Here is an 18751-nt window from a genome sequence, read left to right as displayed (position 1 = left end):
ACATAGTGCTAAAAAGCTGACTACTATCCTATGCCGTCTAGTTTTGAAAGAGACTATGATGGCCAAAATGCTGTCTTGGTAGGCAGCTGATTAGGTTTTGAGACACAGTCTATTTCTACTGTCACACCTTACCATTGTGTTGTAGCATCTGAATCTTTTTACTGTTGCATGCGCAATGAATTTATATAGGCTACCTTTTTATTCATATAATCCATACTAGTATGTTTATAATATAATTTTACGTAAAATGTTTCACACCACTAAGATGTAACTCATTTTTGTTTATATATATATATGCAAAAAAAAACATATGTACATACATAATTTATTCTATATCGTTTTGATATACATTTAAATATATATTACATATATATTTTTAAAAAGTTATTTGAAGGGTAAATTATGAAATAGCATATCAAAGTTGTTTTAATGTAATTTTATTGAAAATGTACACCATGGAATCTTACTACAGTTAAATACTTCACACATTTCTGGGATTACAGGGGTGGGGGTAATTGACATTAAGGGGAAAATATGGAAGATGACTAGAAAAATGTAGGCCAGTCTTGACACCCAAAATGTTTCACACAGAAAATAGTTACTTGTCGATGTCATTAATCATTAAAACAGATTTCAAAGTTGATACGCAAAATAGGTCCTTAAAAATTATATGTACTGCACACATATGCATAAACGTCTGTACCTCATAACTGACCTACTTGAAATTACTGAAAACCCTTGATGCATATCTCTGCAATATTTGGCAAAATGGAAAATGACATAACTGCACATTGTACCTGAAATAAATACACATAATAAAATGGTCCAAAGTAAGAAGCATTTGAAGTGTAAATATGTCTAATCAAAGAATAACTCCATATATAAACAAAAATATGTTCAGGGCATGCAAAAGAACAGAAGATAAAGAATATAAAAGTGGCACTGAATGTGACCTACATGGTATTTCAATAGGTGCTCCATTACTCCCTAAGATTATATTTTAAATAAAATAATTATAACTATATTGCTGTGAGTGTTTAAGACTTGAAATGTGTCCTGTAAAATGTAAAGGGGATTACAAAACATACAATACAAACCTCTCCGATTTTGCTCATGCTTCCAGATAAAGATTCTCATTAAATTACAGTTAAATCTCTCTCACTTAACACATTTGCTGCATTAACAACCAGGAACTTTCGGGCCCATTTTCTTTGGATTTTCTCAATATTCACAGCCAGCGTGTCAAAATGCTTAAGTCTTATTAAAGATATTCTTACTCAACTTATAGTTCACATCCTAAATTAAGCATAGTGTTTGCAAATAAGTTAGTATCCATTCGCTCCTCACAGTTAGCACTGTGTTAAGGTTGATGAGTACATGCAGGTTTATTCACGAACATATATCCAATAAAAGAAACTAAACAGTTTAATCGAACAAGGCAATATCATAGATGTGAAATGCTAAACTGAAACTCAAACGCATTGCTTTAGTTAACAGCCTTTCTATCAGAGCTTTTGGCTCTGGTGTCGCCAGCAAATGATGTCTGTAAAAATACTAATGAGGGACTGCTTGGCATGCCCTTATTAGAAAACAGTGCTAATCTTTGTTGAAAAAAATACCATGTTAAGCCCACATAAGGCCATGTTCAACAGGGCACACAGCATGAAAGTTTAAAAAAAAAAAAAAAAAAAAATTAAATAAAACATTCAAACAAGGCTGACGGAGTGAAAAAGACAGGAAGAAGAGTGGACGCTTAGTTCTCGTGGAAGCTGCAATCCCCTCTTCCAACGGGTGGCCAAGACAGAGTTAAAAGAAGCTAGAGAAAGAGAGGAGACACAAACGCAGATTAGAGAGTATCAGGAGGGCATTGAACTGGGCATTAGTGCCAGTGGGAAGACAAGTTTACATCAGTCAATTGGAAATGGGCACTCAGATTTTTCTTTTGCCAGCCAAAAGCATGAAGCATTCGGAACGTGGGCGGATAGGAACACACCGTCCTTCTGCCCCGCTTCAAATGCATTGTGCATCCTCTTCACAAGTTGCTTTTAAACATGCATGGATTCGTTCAATGCAACATTGCTTTCAGCTTGCATTCTTAAAGTGATACATTTGTGGTCAAGAGTAACCCAATCTAAAACTTTTTAAAGAATAAAACAGCTTAACTGGGACAGTGATTATAATGATTGCATTTTCCCTCCCCACATCTCTGAAGAGGCAAAAATCTTAAGCATATTAGTAACACAAAACATACACTGCAAATAAGCACAGCCTTCAGCAAAGGTTTTGGTAACACAATAAATATAATGTTAGTAAAAGCTGCAGAAAGAGCACACAATGAAAACACAAGAGGTGATCTATAAGAGAAACACAGAGGGCCGGGTCCACACTGCCTCGGGGTACCGGTTAACCAAAGAGTCTGGGCCTGGTCCCTTATCAAAGCCATACTACTCAGTGCAGAGCCAGGGATTACTGCAAAGGAAAGTAAATACACACATGGCAGTGAGCAGGGAGACTGGAGGGAGCAAGAGAGTTAATAAAGTGCTAAATACCAATCACATCAATACCACCTGTTGAAAGACCAGCATCCAAATACCATCCATAACAAAATGTTTGATTCACTTTGATTTGGCTGAACATCTTAATTGTTTTATTTATCTTTAATTTTAATTATCTTTAATTGTAGCTTTGAAAACATCATTAACAACTTGCTTAAGAGACTGAAAATAAAACCATCATTTTCTGCAGTGAGACAGATATAAATGGATTATAATGATTAAATTTCCCCACTTTTTGGTCATAAGGATCTTATAATAAAGTTCAGTTAACACTGACTTGTGGCAGTGTTCAGGCAGCTCTTCATTTGAGAATACAGGCCACATACTTTGTGGAGTAGATTCAGATGTAGGATTAAGCGGGTCTTATATGCTCAGATAAGCATAGAGATATAGTAAATTGCTTTAAAGGTGAAAGTCCAGCTCTTCTCTAAACTGCCATATTGAATTTAATGCAGATGATTAAAACGAGGCTGTGAGGGATAAACGCACAATCTTTACAATGGCACACGCTGTATAAATGTCCTAGATCACTAGGTCCCTATAGGTCCCAGAACTTTAATAGAGTCGTCTACGTTTTTTCAGAAAAACGTTATGTCCGCTGAACAATCAAATCGCGTCTTCTATTCCTCACAGCCTCGTTTTCAATCCTGTCAAAAATTAAATATGGCGCCACTCTGACTAAGGTCTATAAATTGAGCAATCAAGATTTTCCATTACATTAGTAAGCAAATCAAACACTGGTCATGTCACCCCCAGTACATAAACAGTAACATTTGCATAAACAATGCTAAATTAACTGTTTGATAACCATACACAATGATTTTCCACAGTTTTAAGCTTTAGGAAAGAAGCTTTATTGGTCCCCTTGCAATTTATATTTGATTAGTAAGTGAATTTTTATTTTTATTTTAATTTTGTGAAAAATAAAATATCACAAAAATAAAGAACTATAAAAAGGTGCTTACATTTGGATGAAATGTGCCAATATGAAGAGTTTCTAAACTAATACAAGCATAGGAATGACAGGTTTATAAAAAAAACAAAAAAAAACAACAACATTGAGATATGGCTGCAGATGACCAGACAGCATCCACATAACATGCATGAGCTAAAATGAGACAAAACCATTTCATTACTCGTGTTCCTAAATTATATTAGAAAACTGCAAAAATGCTTTAAAGCTCAATGACTGAACTGAAAGCAACTCATTTATCTTCCTATTATAGTACCAATAAAAATTATGGTACTAACAGTAAAAATCCAAATTGTCTCATTTTAACCTGTGTACTCACTACTGCAACAGTAGCCACTCATGTTAAAGTTGATTCATACACTAGTCATGCAAAACAAAGCAATATCATTATGACATCATAACACAGCAAATAAAACAAAGAAGAATAAATGGAATTTTAAAAATGTAAAAAAGAAAAGAAAAGAAGGATTCCATTCACAGTTAATATCCCTCCTCAGCTATGTTATGCGTGAAACTGGGGGATGTGGGGCGGGAGAGAGGGGGGAGGGAACGGGAACGGGAACGGGAACGGCATGGCTCAGGAACACTGAGGGGGGAGAGCTCATTCACAGCGGGCAGGGGGAGCACTTTCTACAGGAATCCTGAACTGGAAACGAGAGAGAAGGAAGATTATTGTTCCCTACAGGTTACACACTGTTGTATTCACACATAAAAAAAGAAATAAAAAAAAGATCCAAAATGTTAGTCGTGCATCTCTTAAAACACTTGAAAGCAGTTGCAGGGGGTGTATGTGGTAAGGCTTAGAATTGTTCTCTCTTTGTGCTGGATAAAACTAATTACATTGTCTCTTCTGCTGTGTTATTTACATAAATCGGATATCCCAACATTAACGTGTGTTACTTAACTATAACTAATAGGTATGTGGCAAGGGATAGCTCAAGCTTTAGGCCAAGTGTAGGACTAGTGTGACCCAGCTGTAGGAGCCGAGCCATTAAAGGCTCTTTTGTGTGAGTTTGTGGAAGAGCAGTGTGGAGTGCAAACAACGGCAGATTGTTATGGATTCAGATGGCAGATGGCTGCACATCACATAGGGAGAGCAATAAACTCTCGCCTGACGCTGGTGACATAATATCCCCTGCTGCTACCATAGACAATCTTCACATTGCCAGTGTTTAAGACTTTTAAGCATGAATAGGAAATGTAATTACTACTGCAGTGCTTTAACACCGCAATTACAGGATCAGTGTAACTGACCATCATCATTACTTGTGTTTTTGTAATTTAGTCCCCTCGTGCGAACGAGGGTTTGTGTCTTAAGAGATACTATGAAAGCCTTACCAGCATAAGGTGACTCATGCAGGACTGGGAGCAGGTGAGGAGTTAACTGGAAAACAGCATGGATGAGACGTACATGACACGTGTACAAACTAGACAAGACACCTTACAAGCAACATCAAAATTAATATTGTACATGCCCTGACCCGCATGAGCACTGAGGAAAACTGTAACATTTTCTCTGGCTATCTTCTAAATGTAGGAATAAATATCACCCATTGGATAATAGAAAAGAAAGTGGTAAGAAACTGTTCAATCTCAAGTTTTGGATTTGGACAAAGGTTGAAGGTACGATTCTCAATACCGGCAGGAAATTGAGCAAGGCACCTAACCCCCAATCGCTCCCTGGGCGGCACAGCAAAATGGTTGCCCACTGCTCCAGGTGTGTGTGTGTGTGTGTGTGTGTGTGTGTGTATGTTCACTACTCACTGCTCCTAATGTGTGTGCACTAACTTGGATGGGTTACCATACTTGGCCTTCACATGTCTATTTGACTTTACTTTCTTGCACTTTATGTATTGTAAAACTGCTTCCTTAGCATCTCATTGCTGTGAAATGTAGCAAGTGTTTTTAAAGCAGTGGTCTGCTGCCTCATGAGGACATACAAGAAGCTTAAGGGGGAAAACAGTTAAAAATACAGGAGAAATTGATTTGAAAAAAACAACAAAAAGGTAAACCTTGTCACTGCAAGTGTCTTCTTCCCATATAGTATTCAGGTGAATGCAGCAAATCAGCTTGAATACACAACCATGGTTGATTACCACCAGCATTATTGAAGCAATTTATTTGAGCTCCAATTACTAGTACGCTTTTCAGATTGAATGTGCATGACCCTTTGATTAAAGGGGAATAAAATATATTGTACTTTTAATAAATGTTAATAATTTAATCATTTTACAAACTATGAAAATTATAGTCATAATTACATATAATTATATAGAAAATATAATTATCACTATATAGAATTGTCTAACATGTTCTATTCATACAAGACTTATCCCACACATCAGACTGTGTGATGTTAAGAGGTCACAATTAAAGTATGCTCTAGTTTCCGCAATGGAAATACAGCTGAAGAATACTACAAATGTACTGGATGTAATTGCACAATAATACGAGTAGCTTCACTACAGTTCAAAAGTTTGGGGTCGGTAAGATTTAAATCGGTCGTTAAAATGTTTTTTTAAAGAAGTCTCTTATGCTCAAAAAGGTCAAAAAATGTAATCAAAAATACAGTAAATAATCATATTCTGAAATATTATTACAAATTAAAATAACTTTTTTAATTTATTATATTTTAAAATGTAATGTATTCCTGTGAAGGTAAAGCATGATTACTTTAGTATTCTAAAATGCTGATTTACTGTGCTGCTTAATATTTTAGTGGAAATTGAGATAAAAAAAAAAAAGGATTCTTTGATGAATAGAACAAAAGATCAAACGAATATATCTATTGTAACGCTATAAATGTCTTTACTGTCATTTTTGATCAATTTAATGCATCCTTGCTAAAAGTATTTATTTCTGTCAAAGAAAAAAAAAATCTTACTGACCTCAAACTAGACCTTTCATTTTTCAGACATACTGTCAACACCATCCATTTGAATTCCATAGTTATGGTAATGATCTAAATTGAATATCCCCTGCAATCTTACCGGGCGGTCAGTGAAATGCACACACACTTGCACACATGATCTCCTGCATCGTGATCGTCTGGGGTCTCGGGGAGGGAAGGTTGTGAGGGTTAGGAACCACATGGAGGTCAATACTTACTTTTTCCTCTCTTTATCCTTCTTGAGTGTGGCGGAGCTCCCTGCCTGCTGGGCCTGTGACTGCAGCAGCTCAGCGGCCGTCTTCTTCTGCTTGAAGCCGTTCAGCTCATCATCGAGAGACTTCTTCTTGTCCTCTAGTTTCTTCTTCTCATCCTGGTGAAGCTTCTTGAGACGGTCAAACTTTTCATGAAGCTGTGATGTGAACACCAAAGAGTCAGTATGTGAACTGTTACTGAACAAACAAAGCTTTACATCTACTGTAAATAGTCCAATTTATAGGACTAAAAACATATATATATAAAAAACAAACATTTAGTTGTATTTTATAGTATAAATCATCCCAGATATACAGCTACATACCATGTATCGTCAGCTTTCGGTAACACTTTTGAGACCTTTATAACAACATTTCTACACATGCAAACAAACAAACCTCTTTTTCTGCCTCTTTCAGCTCTGCTTCCTTCTCTTTGACTCTCTGGACAAACATCTGCCTCATCTCTTCCTCTTTCTTCTGCAGCTCCCCCATGAACTCATTCCTCTTGGCCTCATATGTTTCCTGGAGGCTGAAGACAACAAACCAGATGCAAAAGATATTTAACCATTAATTTACACCTGTAAATGCAGGCTATAAATCTTTATGCGATGAGTTGTGACGGAGAACAGATTGTTGGTGTGATCGTGACCCTCTTCACCTGAAGGGTTTGCTGTCGGGGTCGGTGTCTTTGAATCCCATCTCCTCCAGCTTGCAGCGGCGGTATAGCTCATAGTGGCGAGTGTGAGTCTGCTCTCGCAGGTCCTCCATGTTGACCCTGATCAGCATCTCTCGCAGTTTCACAAAATCACAGTGATTCTCATTCTCCACTGGAAAACACATGATATTCAATGGACAATGAGTACTAAACCAAAGTCTTATAGGGACATGAAAAGAGAAGGAAATAACTTCCTCCAGGACATGCCACACACATTAATTACTACATTCCCTTTAAGGGTGGAGTTAGTCTAAAAGTTAAAGATCTGGGTAGTTTATGGAAAAGCTGCAGATGGGTAGATGACATGACATACTGTACACCAAGTAACAGTGGTACATGTAAAACTACTACAAGCATTCTTGTAGGTGTACCGGTTCATTTTATACCACTAAAACAAGGAAGCCTTTCAGAAGAACAGACATGACCTCTATTAACAGTCAGTTTGTATAACTTTGACCAGCAATACTAGTGTCAAGTATTATTGACACTAGAAACATTCACCGCTGCTGTTATTGTAACTGAATTAAAAAATGTATTTTTTACATTTGCTGAAGAAATCACGAGTGCTGCTTGTCTGTGCAAAACTATGTGACACAAGGGTGTTCTGGGTGGTTGCCAGGCTATTGTTACTAAGGTGTTCAGAGTGGTTGCTAAGTGGATGCTAACTGGCTGGTAAAAAGAGCACATCTCCAAGTATCTTTGATCATTTTGTCTCTAGTAATGGCTTTGGCCCTTCTTTCAACTGAAGTCTAAAGGATTCTTTTTTTTTTACCCGCTTACTACTTTTTCATAGAAATTCATCCCTTTCTGCATGGTTTCAATACAGTAAAGTGTGTGCCCAAAAATCTTGAGTAAACGAATGACATGCAGCAGCGGTGCATGAAAACACACACATCACACATATATATCCATATTTTTCCTCAGTGAGTTCAGCCTTGCAGCAAGCTAAATTAAGTAAGACCACGTGTGATGCCCTGCAGTCTCATGAGCGCACAGAGAGAGAGAGAGAGAGAGAGAGAGAGAGAGAGAGAGAGAGAGAGAGAGAGAGAGAGAGAGAGAGAGAGAGAGAGAGAGAGAGAGAGAGAGAGAGAGAGAGAGAGAGAGAGAGAGAGAGAAGATATATACAGAGTAATGTCACAGACAGCCTGAGGACAATCACAGCAGTGCTGCTCTAATGTTACGCATCAAATCACTGCATGCATACAACACAAATGAATAAAAACTGACAGGACAAATTGAGAATGAAGTGAGCTGGACTTGCACAGCTTGTTGAACATGACTAATGAACATCATTGTACTGTAGATCCTCATTTTTTAATTAAAAGGCAAAGGGGCATTGCAATTTGTACTTGTGTAACATTCATCAACATTGATAAGAAATGTTTCTTGAGCATCAAATCAAATCAAATCATTTCACAATATTAACATTTTTTCCTGTATTTTTGATTAAATAAATGCAGACTTGGTGAGCAGAAAACTGTCAATTGTAGTGTGTAGCAGATGTCTAATCAGTGCACTATTTTTCAAAGGACATTTCTTCCCAACTGCCTTTCTGGTTTTGGGATTGTGAGTGTTATTTTAGTACCATCAACCAATCAGCACTGTACTGATGTCATTTGTCTGTGGCTCCACAATGGATAGTCACATGGAAATTACAGCTCAGTTTTCTCTTTTTGACAGCTTTAATACATTAGTATTCTGCCCTTCTGTGAAAAAAAATGCAAGAAAGAAAGAGAGGGAGTGTCCAGACACAACGCTGCATAAAGGGAGGGACGGGATGGGTTTGGATGTCCTGAACAAAGAGGCCATGGCCAAACAGAGGGAAGAGCTCAGTGTCATTTCCTCTAGAAGACGTGGCCAAAACTTACCCTGGACAGTTCCCCAGGGGTACTGGCGTGCTCGCACCATCTTGTTCCCAATCTTCACTTCCTCAGTGCTTCCCACTACTGCAAAAGGCAAATGACCCTGCAGAGAACACAAAAAAAAAAATATCCCACAAACAAATAATTTAGCAGAAATACAGCAGTCTATTTCAGATTTTTACTGTAACAGACCAGATGACACAGCATTTAAATCTATATTAGTGCATGTAAGCTTAAGAACATTTACAATCCTACACATACCTACCTTTCAAACGTTTTTTTAAAGAAATTAATACTTTTATTCAGCAAGGATTAGTTAAATTGATCAAAAGTGACAGTAAAGACAATTATAATGTTACAAAAACTTCTATTTCAAATAAATGCTGTTCTTTTCAGGATTCTTTGACAAATACAATCAAAGTAGCACAACTATTTTTACTCAACATTTACAAGAAATTATTCTTAAGCAACAAATCAGCATTTTAGAATGATTGCTGAAGGATCATGTGACACTGAAGACTGGAGTAATGATGCTGAAAATTCAGCTGTGACATCTTGGAACATTTTTTTAAATATAAAAGTTATTTTAATCTGTAATAATTTCACAATATTACAGTATTTACTGTATTTTTGATCAAATAAATGCAGCCTTGACGAGAATTAGTCTGCTTTCAAAAACACTTAAAAAAATCTTAACAAACCCACATTTTTTAACAGTAATGTAACAATGCACTCGTCTGTCAATCAGTCTTGGTCTAAGATACTATGAAATCAATGAGGAAGAATATAGTATCCTCATTTCTACTGAAGCACTGCGTCTCACAGTAGTGAAGACCTCGAAAAGAAATCGCCATGTTAAGATGATTTTCACAAGACAAGAACAGCCTTTACAACCATTGAGAAAGATATGAGGACACATCCCACTATAACCAAGTGGGATTTGTCCTGATGTCAGTTATCTGTATTTCCAATGGTTAACCAGTACTGGAAGACCCCCACAGTAAACTCGCAGGCACAGGCTATGTGGTGAAAGTGACATTCATTCATTGGATGTCATGTTACTATGCTCTATGTTGTTGGGAGAGTCCATTGATGAAGAATGCCTCTCCTTTTGTGGTGTCTTTTCCTGTGCGCAAACACAGGCAAGAAAGCTGGACACCATATGGATTCTTTCTCACTTAAACTGCTGAACTGTGATGTGAAATGCAAACTGGGCGAGCGCTGAAGTATAAAATATGGCTGTGTTGTCTCCAAGCAAAACAGGACATAGTACATTTGTGACTGACTCAATGTAATAGAATTTCAAGTGGAAGAGGAACACATCATTCTTAATCTTGTTTATCTAATTACATAATACCAACAAACTGTAGATAAATATATTTTGTTCTCTTACATAGCACATAGTAACTAGATTTTAGACAGAAACATAGCAGCAAACCTTTTCTCAAGTATCAGCATGATTTTAGGTATCACTCATATTCAAAACACACACAATGTGGAATGAGTTGCACACCAAAGTTTAATACTTATGAGTTATGGGTCTGTTTTTTAGATTAAGTAATATATCACTTATTATACAACACTTTAAAAGCACATCTTGTTTAGTGCATGTAACAACAGGAATGAATACAAATATGAATGATGTTCAGCATCAAGCTCCTTACATTCATGGTTGAGTTGATCTCTGCCACAGTCTCATCGTCGGTGGGAAACTGGTAGATCTGGACACCATTGCTAACCAACTCGCTCGTAATCTTGATTTTGAACTTTGCCAATTCACTCTTTGAGATGGCATCTGATTTGGCAATGATAGGGATGATATTCACCTGTATATAAGAGGAGAAAGATTATTTGGAAGCATTTGGAAATAGACAGTAATCAGAAATTAAATCAATTTATATTAATACTAATTAAGATGATGACATCAACCAGACACAGCAATGGAAAGATGATTTCTGTGCATGCTGACATATAAAACCTCACACGGCTATGGTGAGTAAATATTTCCCCTTCAGAAAGCCAACTTTCAACTACTCAGGCAGTAAGTTATTAATAAATCTGGATGCAAGCAACTCAAAGCAACCTCAGAACATCTGGCTGAGTCCAGATAAATATAGACACTGAGATTCTCTCATGTCTTTTATGCCTGAGCAAACTGAATAAATGGTAGACCTATAACAGAAAAAGGCTGAATTTACTTTATTCTCTATATACAGATGCTGCTGCAGTGCAGTCACATGAAATGACACAAATAGATTATCCTCTTTTTACATTTTTAATAAGGAGAAGCTAATTAAAATGAACTCTGTGAAAGCTTACATAACCTAAGCCTGCTCACGTCGCAATATACCTTCAAACTAGGGGTGTAAATCGGATGGTTCATCACGATACGATCTGATATCGATTCTCACAGCCAGCAATACGCTATTTGTCAAAACCTCAAAATTCTGCGATACAATTACAATTCGATAAATAATTTTGTATGTATTTGTACGTTCAAGCACTAAAGAAGTGAAAGAGAACTTTCTCTCTGAGCTCTACGGATGTGTGCGCACAGAAAACTTCTCATACAGTTTTTCTCTTTTGATTATTTGTAAAATTATCACTCTTGAAAAAAAAAATATAGGTGTAGGTTTTTACAAATTGCATCGATAGATCATATCGTTTATCATTTGATCGATGTATTGATCAGACACCCCTCTTCACTCATAACTGTGTCACACACGCACACGCACATATAGAGTGCTCTGATCCCACTCACTCAATTGTTACACTCCTGCCACCCACACCACCATCTTTGTACTATTCTCAGTAGCCTGGCCACTAGCTTAACGCTTTGTCTGTTTCCTGTAATTTACTACTGGTGAATTGTGATGTTAACACAGACACTTCAAATAAAGGTTTAGACACAGTGTGAGTACACAGGAATCTCTTCTCAAGCATGTGAGGCTACTGTTAGTTTTTCAGCTTCAGATCTAAGAGGACATCTTTGTTCATGGAGTCTGTGCAGCACAGAGAGAGATGAAAGAGAATGCAGTAATACACAGCTGACCTTCACTGACTCCATCTACACAGCTCCAATGACATTAAACATGTCATAGCCATCAGCTGAATGCTTAATAACCCACATCTTAAACCAAACTGCTCTATACAGTGAAACAGTAAATAATGCTAAGCCACATATAGCAGACATTAGTTTCATTTAAAGAACGTCATATACAGCTAGGATGGCTTGAGGGTGAGTAAATCATGGGGTAATTTTTTATTTTTAAGTTAACTACTCCTTTAAATACTGTACCAGCTAAGATTTTTCTAACATTGACCATGGAGTCATATTGCTCAGTCCCGAGTGTGATCAAACAATTGTTAAAAATAAAATGCATCACCAACCTTACTATCTAGCTTCTTCATAGTAACCAGGTCAAGGGACTTTAGCGAGTGTCCAGTGGGAGCGATGAAATACAGACAGGCGTGGATCCGTGTATCATGATAACTGTGTAGAGTGCGTTTAATCTTCAGTTCCTCTTGAAGGTACGCTTCAAACTGAGCATCGATGAACTCCACAATGGACTTGTAACTGCAAGTTGAACAATGAAGGAGGAGGAAATATTTAAAAGGAACTTAGTCAGAATAAAAACACAAAAGTTAACACTAACATTTAAAGATGAGTGTAGTATGAATGTAATAATTTAGAAAAGCTTCAGGCTTATTACAGAACTGTAAAATAAAATGTTGTGTGCTTTGGGGGGAATAGGAACTGGTTAAGGCATCTATAAATAGTTGGAAAGCCAGAGGGTCGGTCCCCGGTTTTTATATGCGAATTTAATATATTATATACAAAAAAGACCCACAGTGGCTCCTCCTACTGCAGCAACTAATATTTTTCTTAGTGATTTATGGCACCAGTTTATCAGGAAGTGACAATTTTGTTCTCTTCATCTCGCTAGATGTAAATGGTGCTTTATTAGCAAATTTATGTTTTATGCGATATTACAATAATGCCCATAAGTTAAATTCACAACTTTAGATGGAATATAGCTAATGTTCTTTGAATAATGAAAAATAAAGCTGATATATCATCTAAGGTTTATCTAATTATGAAACTAATTTTGGCCAAAAGTTTGTTCATTTCATTAATCAGAGAGCTTGGAAAACACTAGTCCAAAAAGATGCATACATTTTTTTTCATGGGGTATTGTTGTATTTTATGAAAAAGGGTCCAAAATTTCGATAATATCAACAACAAATTTCAACATAATTAGAATAAATGGATTCCACATTTAATCAAATGAGAAATGTACCAGTAGAAGCTTATTAAGTTATAACTAACTTTCGGGATCATCAAAGGACATGTTTACACCTAGTCACCTCATGCATTTTCTCTGATCGGATAGCCTAGCTATTCTATCGTGAAAAGACCAGATGTAAATGCCCTCTGAAACATGAAATGCCCTTTAAATCCGGTCACAAACCACTTCGTTTGAGACACATTCCAGACGAAACTGGACAAGTGTAAATGCATCTGGCTGTTAAAATTATATATGTAAATTTTACTCCTCCCAAATTAGTAAAAAATAAAGTGTGTAAGAGCATATTATAGGCTATATGACGTTATAGCCAGATATGACACGGCAACTGCAACAGGCATCGCCACAGATGAGTTGAGTATCTCTTCAGCAAGTGGACGCACAAACTGCCGCACGCGCACACGAAACTGAAAGTTTGGCGTCGCAGATGCTTATCACACAATCATCTTTGTTAGAGGGGTAATATCATGCAATTGCTTGTTTTCCTTTTTCTTTTGTGTGTTATGTAGCTGTTTGTGCATGTATAAGATATGCAGATTTACAAAGCTCAAAGTCTCAACCCCAAAGAGATATTCTTTGTAAAAGTTCAGGCTCAGCCACACCTTCCTAAAACGCTTCGTTCAAACACGCCCCCACAAATCTACGTCAGTACGTCACAGAGTTTCAGAACACCGCCCAAATGTATACGCAAAGAAAGAAGACGTAACTTTTATTCTCGCTGTATTATTGTTGACGCCGGCGCCGCCATGTCGTGTTGACGCTGTGTTTTTCGTTGCGAAAGCCAAACTACTTTGTTTGGCCTTCCAAAAGAGAACACAATTAGAAAACAGTGGTTAAGCTTTATTTACAACACTGTTCCAGAACAGTACAAGGAAAATATTCGACTATGTGCTGCACATTTTTCGGAGGACTGTTCCCAGAACCTGGGAGATACAAGGCCAGCGGTGCACAATGGCTGATTCTAAAAAGTGGGGCAATTCCATAATTTCAAGTACATTCTGGCGCTTCTGACTCACAGATACTGTAAGTATGTTTTCATATTTTAATAATTTGCTACTGACTATTCAAACGGGAGTTTTGAGCAGTATAGAGTAGCGCTCGTTTGTCGTTTCTACGGTCACAAATACAGACATGGTTTTATGTTTACATAGTGTTCTCAAAAACGCTTAAACCTAAAACCAAACGTAAACCTGATGCCACTCTCCAATTGCGGTCTTTGTTGCTTTCGTTGAGGTGAACTTTGTTCAATTTGCACAGAGTTCGAATTGCAGATCGGATTTATATTTTGCAGATACACATTTATGTGGCAAAACATGGAACAGTTTTAACAAATCTAAAAGCTATCCGATCAGTAAAAATGCATGAAGTCACCAGGTGTAAACAGGCCCATTGACCTGATTTTGTCTCTGGTTAAAACAACTAAAAAATCATTTCACTTAAACATATTTGGTCACAAGTAGATCTCACCTATCCTCTTTGTTGATCTGATCTCCAAAACCTACAGTGTTGACCATCGTGAGCTTGAGGCGAACGTTGCTCTCCTGCAGCTCATAAGTGTTGGACTTGAGCTGCACTCCAGGCTGATTGTGCTGTGTAGGTTCACCCTCAAATTTGGTGTTGAACAGGGTGTCCATGAGGGTGGACTTTCCCAAACCCGTCTCCCCTGTAACAAATACACAACAATAAGCTCCCACCAGGCTCTTCCTTATCTAAGATAAAATAACCCCATACACATTTTCCTCAAATAATTAAACATGGTTTGCTATGTAACAGTTGTCTCTGCATATTAAACTGGAATAGGAGGATAATGATTTTTTAACATCAAAATTACACAAATCAGTTTTAATACAGAAGTGCACTATTTAGCTGATGCATACACTTCTGTGTAAAAGTCTAAAAGCCATGCAGCAATCCTGGCTATTCTTGCTCTCCTGACAACCACAAGCAGAGTAGAAATGGACATCATGCAACACCACCAGAATGTTAATTATATGGATGGCTCACATTTGCCATTTCTTCATAAACTCAGCCTGCAGATCCCATTCCCACAGGACCCTGTAAAGCTTTCACTACAGGCATGGGAAAAAAGCCTTGCCTGATGCCTAAAAATAAAGCAGCGATTTCCCCAATCAGACCAAATGCTGATGAGCAGTGGCTATTAAAAGGTATGGAGTGAGAACTTTCTAGTGAGTTCTGTGGTCGCATCCTTAGAGCTTTAACAGAAATGGGATAAAAGCCCTGGCTGATGCCCTGAACTTTACGGCTTGCTAAAAGAATCTGAAACAATGCACTTGGTTAATTGGCATATGGCCTCTTACGGAGGGGACAGAATCATATGCCTTCTTCACGGTTTGCTACTGACTGGGTCAGTAAAATATACCTCCATAACAAATAACATGCATAAATCCATAATTTAAAGATGATTTACCCTATTTTTGTTAACTGTTTTAGAGGGATGGTTATTTAAGATTGCTAATCTCCAATCAGCACATGAAATCAGGATGTGAATCAAATCAAATCTCAAGTTCCTGCAATTGCTCTCCATCAGTGCACCAGTATTTAGTAAGTGGGTCACAGGACAGAATCAGTATGCGTTCACAAAGGGGTGTGACATACACTGAAGCAAATGGTTAGTTTCGCCCCAAGGAAAAAAGGAGCTCCGACATAACACACTCACCCACACAGAGGATATTGAAGCAGAAGCCATGGTTGACGGACTTGTTGACCAGCTGGTCCGGCATGCTGTCGAAGCCAACATGACCAGAGAGTGGGACGGCACGTGCACCCTCTCCCTAATACAAGATCAAATAAAAGCAAACCATAAATGAAACAAGTTAAGACCCCTTTCAACAATGCAGATCCTTTGCAGGGTTCCTCACGGTCAGCAATGGAAAGACTTTGTAAGCACCTAGATTCATGAGAATGCAAAAACTAAACATTGTCAATTTAGTATGTAAAGGTACACAACATGCACCTCATTTCAAACACAGAACCTAGGTAAGGCCTTTGACAAAAAGTAATACACTATAGTATAGCTCTCGGAGGTTCAGCTCTGTGCACTTCCTCTTTCCTGTCTGATCTCAACTGTTGAAACCACATTCTGGCAAACACACACGTAAACCATTTGCAGTCGCAGACAAATGTTGCCGTTATCAAGTAATACAAGTATCTGTGAAACAAAGTGGTTGTAAATAACATAACAAATAACATAACACAAAATCTCAGCCATATTAGTCTTCACTCTTCAGCATTTCCTCTACCATTGTTCACACAGGTCTGCCACCTGGCCTGCAGAAATTCTGGCAGGAAAGGCTGTCTGGCCACATTTGAAAGCATATCCTTTTAGTGTGTGGGTGTTTGCATATGTGTGACCTATGCAACGAGCAGAACGAACGTGACAAATCATTTGATTTCTGCTAAAATAAAATAAAAACAAAGGGTGAGCGTTCATTCAGCACAGGTCTAATGTAATAAAGATCCATTATCCAAATGGAAACATTTCATTAAGTTATGCAATGAAAGGCAATCAAACGCACATCCTTTTTAGTGAGAACCAATCAAAGCAGATGATCAGTTCTGTTATGAGGATTACTGTGGAATCATTAACATTAGCAACAAAATGCACATTTCATTAAATACAAAACAGTCAACTAAGAGCAGCCAGACTGTGAGAGCATCTTATTGACTGAACAAACAGTCCCAATCTGACCCACATGTGCAACATTCCAAAACCAGACAACTGTAAGGAGTCCAAAGGGGGGTCATCATGACTACAACACCCCACTGGCTGCTCTGTAACCAGAAAATACTGGTTCAAACCCCTGGTTTGAATAGTAAAGACTGGTTTAAACGTAATTTATTAGAACTAACAGCTTTTGAGCTCGGTCTCGAGCGTGCTGCCTCATGTGCCTATGTACGTTCCTCTCATTAGAGACGTCAGAATGAAAGGAACATAAGCTGCTACAATATAAAATAAAATTGTTTTGTATGTCAGTTTCTGACATGGATGTACGAAATATTTCATAATAGACAACGCCCAGCGAGCATAAGGATGCTAATGCAATTAAACATAACGGTTTTAGACGCGCTCGAATTATATGGATTTTACAACACAATTACACTCGAGAATGCGACGATTTTTTTTTTAAATCGTTGTTTATGATAATTCATAAGTCACAGTCACTTCAAACCGTGATGTTCGTCCGTTATTGTTGGCCCTCAACATCAAGCCATTTCCCTCAAAACAGCTGCGTGGAGATAACGTTAGAAGTATAATTTAAAATATGAACACACAAAAAACGTGCTTATATTCTAATCGTTTACACAAACAACACTTGCTGTTTTAAATACTGTATAATTGATTGGTTTGTTGATAATGGGCTATCACGTTCACGAATAAATGAATACCGAAAGCTATTTGGTTATACTATATGTCACACCTTCCAAAAATAACTAGTAGAAATTCGTCAGTGTAGTTATGTAAACCGAAAACACATCGTTGTAATAAAACAGAGCTCTTACCGCTTGTCGCGCTATCTCAGTGGCCGCCATGGTTCTCTCCTGCATCAACCCTGAGCCCTTCCTTCACAGGAAACCGCAGCAGAGTGAAGCTACAGCTACCAATTCGGATACGACGGACTGTACCATTCATGACTGATGCCATATAGCGCCTTCTGTTATTTTTTATTATAGCGCAATTTTAAATTGGGATAATTTAGGAATCAACTCATATGCAGAATACACGTAGTTCAATTACTACAGCACTCATAAAACTCATGAAAATAAAAGCATCGTGCCAAAACATGACCCCCATTTCATTATATGGTATAGTCTTCTTCATCTTCTGTTCAACAGATATACGCATGTTTCCACAGGTCTAACAAACTATAGTAAAGGATGCTGAGTGGCACTTTTTACAGAATATTAATTAATTAATTAATTAATTAATTAATTTTTTTTTAAAGTAGCCTACCCTCACGATTTTAATACAAATAGTACGTCTACTGAATAGTAATTCATTGTTCATTTTTCAGAAGCCCAATTAAACGGCCTATTTTACTTTCAGTATAATATTGACGTATATTATTCTAAATGTTACATATTAATATTTAGGAATATTATGAATGGTAATTGTGTTGCTTGAATGTGATTTATTTGAAAACTGACGTAACATTATAAAGAGGTATGGCTAGTAT

The 18751-nt window shown here is 37.3% G+C and overlaps 1 protein-coding gene across 5 annotated transcripts; it reads right to left on the bottom strand.

Moving 5' to 3' along the window:
* Positions 1-421: 421 nt before the first annotated feature.
* On the bottom strand, positions 422-18201 carry septin6 (septin 6). 5 transcript variants are annotated; one of them, XR_014208154.1, is made up of 11 exons: positions 18078-18201; positions 16234-16348; positions 15024-15219; positions 12640-12826; positions 10914-11075; positions 9256-9352; positions 7331-7499; positions 7069-7201; positions 6637-6827; positions 5541-5597; positions 3386-4174 (listed from the first exon to the last, which is right to left on the bottom strand). XR_014208154.1 is itself a non-coding variant. In XM_082177985.1 (11 exons), exons 1-10 carry the CDS (start codon positions 18120-18122, stop codon positions 4909-4911), a joined length of 1299 nt encoding a protein of 432 aa, XP_082034111.1. In that variant the 5' UTR covers positions 18123-18201; the 3' UTR covers positions 3386-4174; positions 4867-4908. The 5 variants fall into 5 exon arrangements, 4 of the variants coding, with proteins under 4 accessions (XP_082034110.1, XP_082034108.1, XP_082034111.1 ...); XM_082177985.1 differs by lacking the exon at positions 5541-5597 and adding an exon at positions 4867-4912; XM_082177984.1 differs by lacking the exons at positions 3386-4174; positions 5541-5597 and adding an exon at positions 422-1816.
* Between the last annotated feature and the right edge of the window lie 550 nt (positions 18202-18751).

This window comes from Leuciscus leuciscus (assembly GCF_965113295.1).
Source record: "Leuciscus leuciscus genome assembly, chromosome: 8".
NCBI classification, from domain to species: Eukaryota; Metazoa; Chordata; class Actinopteri; order Cypriniformes; family Leuciscidae; genus Leuciscus; species Leuciscus leuciscus.
Note: the sequence above shows the minus strand (reverse complement) of the source record. Positions and strands in the feature narration are given on the sequence as shown.

What these genes read in the sequence shown, in the direction of transcription:
- septin6 (XM_082177982.1), bottom strand. Translation starts at nt 18,122, where the DNA reads ATGCAGGAGAGAACCATGGCGGCCACTGAGATAGCGCGACAAGCG. An exon ending in TGAAAGAGGCAGAAAAAGAG is followed by an intron (nt 6,828 to 7,068) that starts GTTTGTTTGTTT and finishes TTCACATCACAG; the next exon opens with CTTCATGAAAAGTTTGACCG. An exon ending in AAGGATAAAGAGAGGAAAAA is followed by an intron (nt 2,470 to 6,636) that starts GTAAGTATTGAC and finishes TTTCCTTTGCAG; the next exon opens with TAATCCCTGGCTCTGCACTG.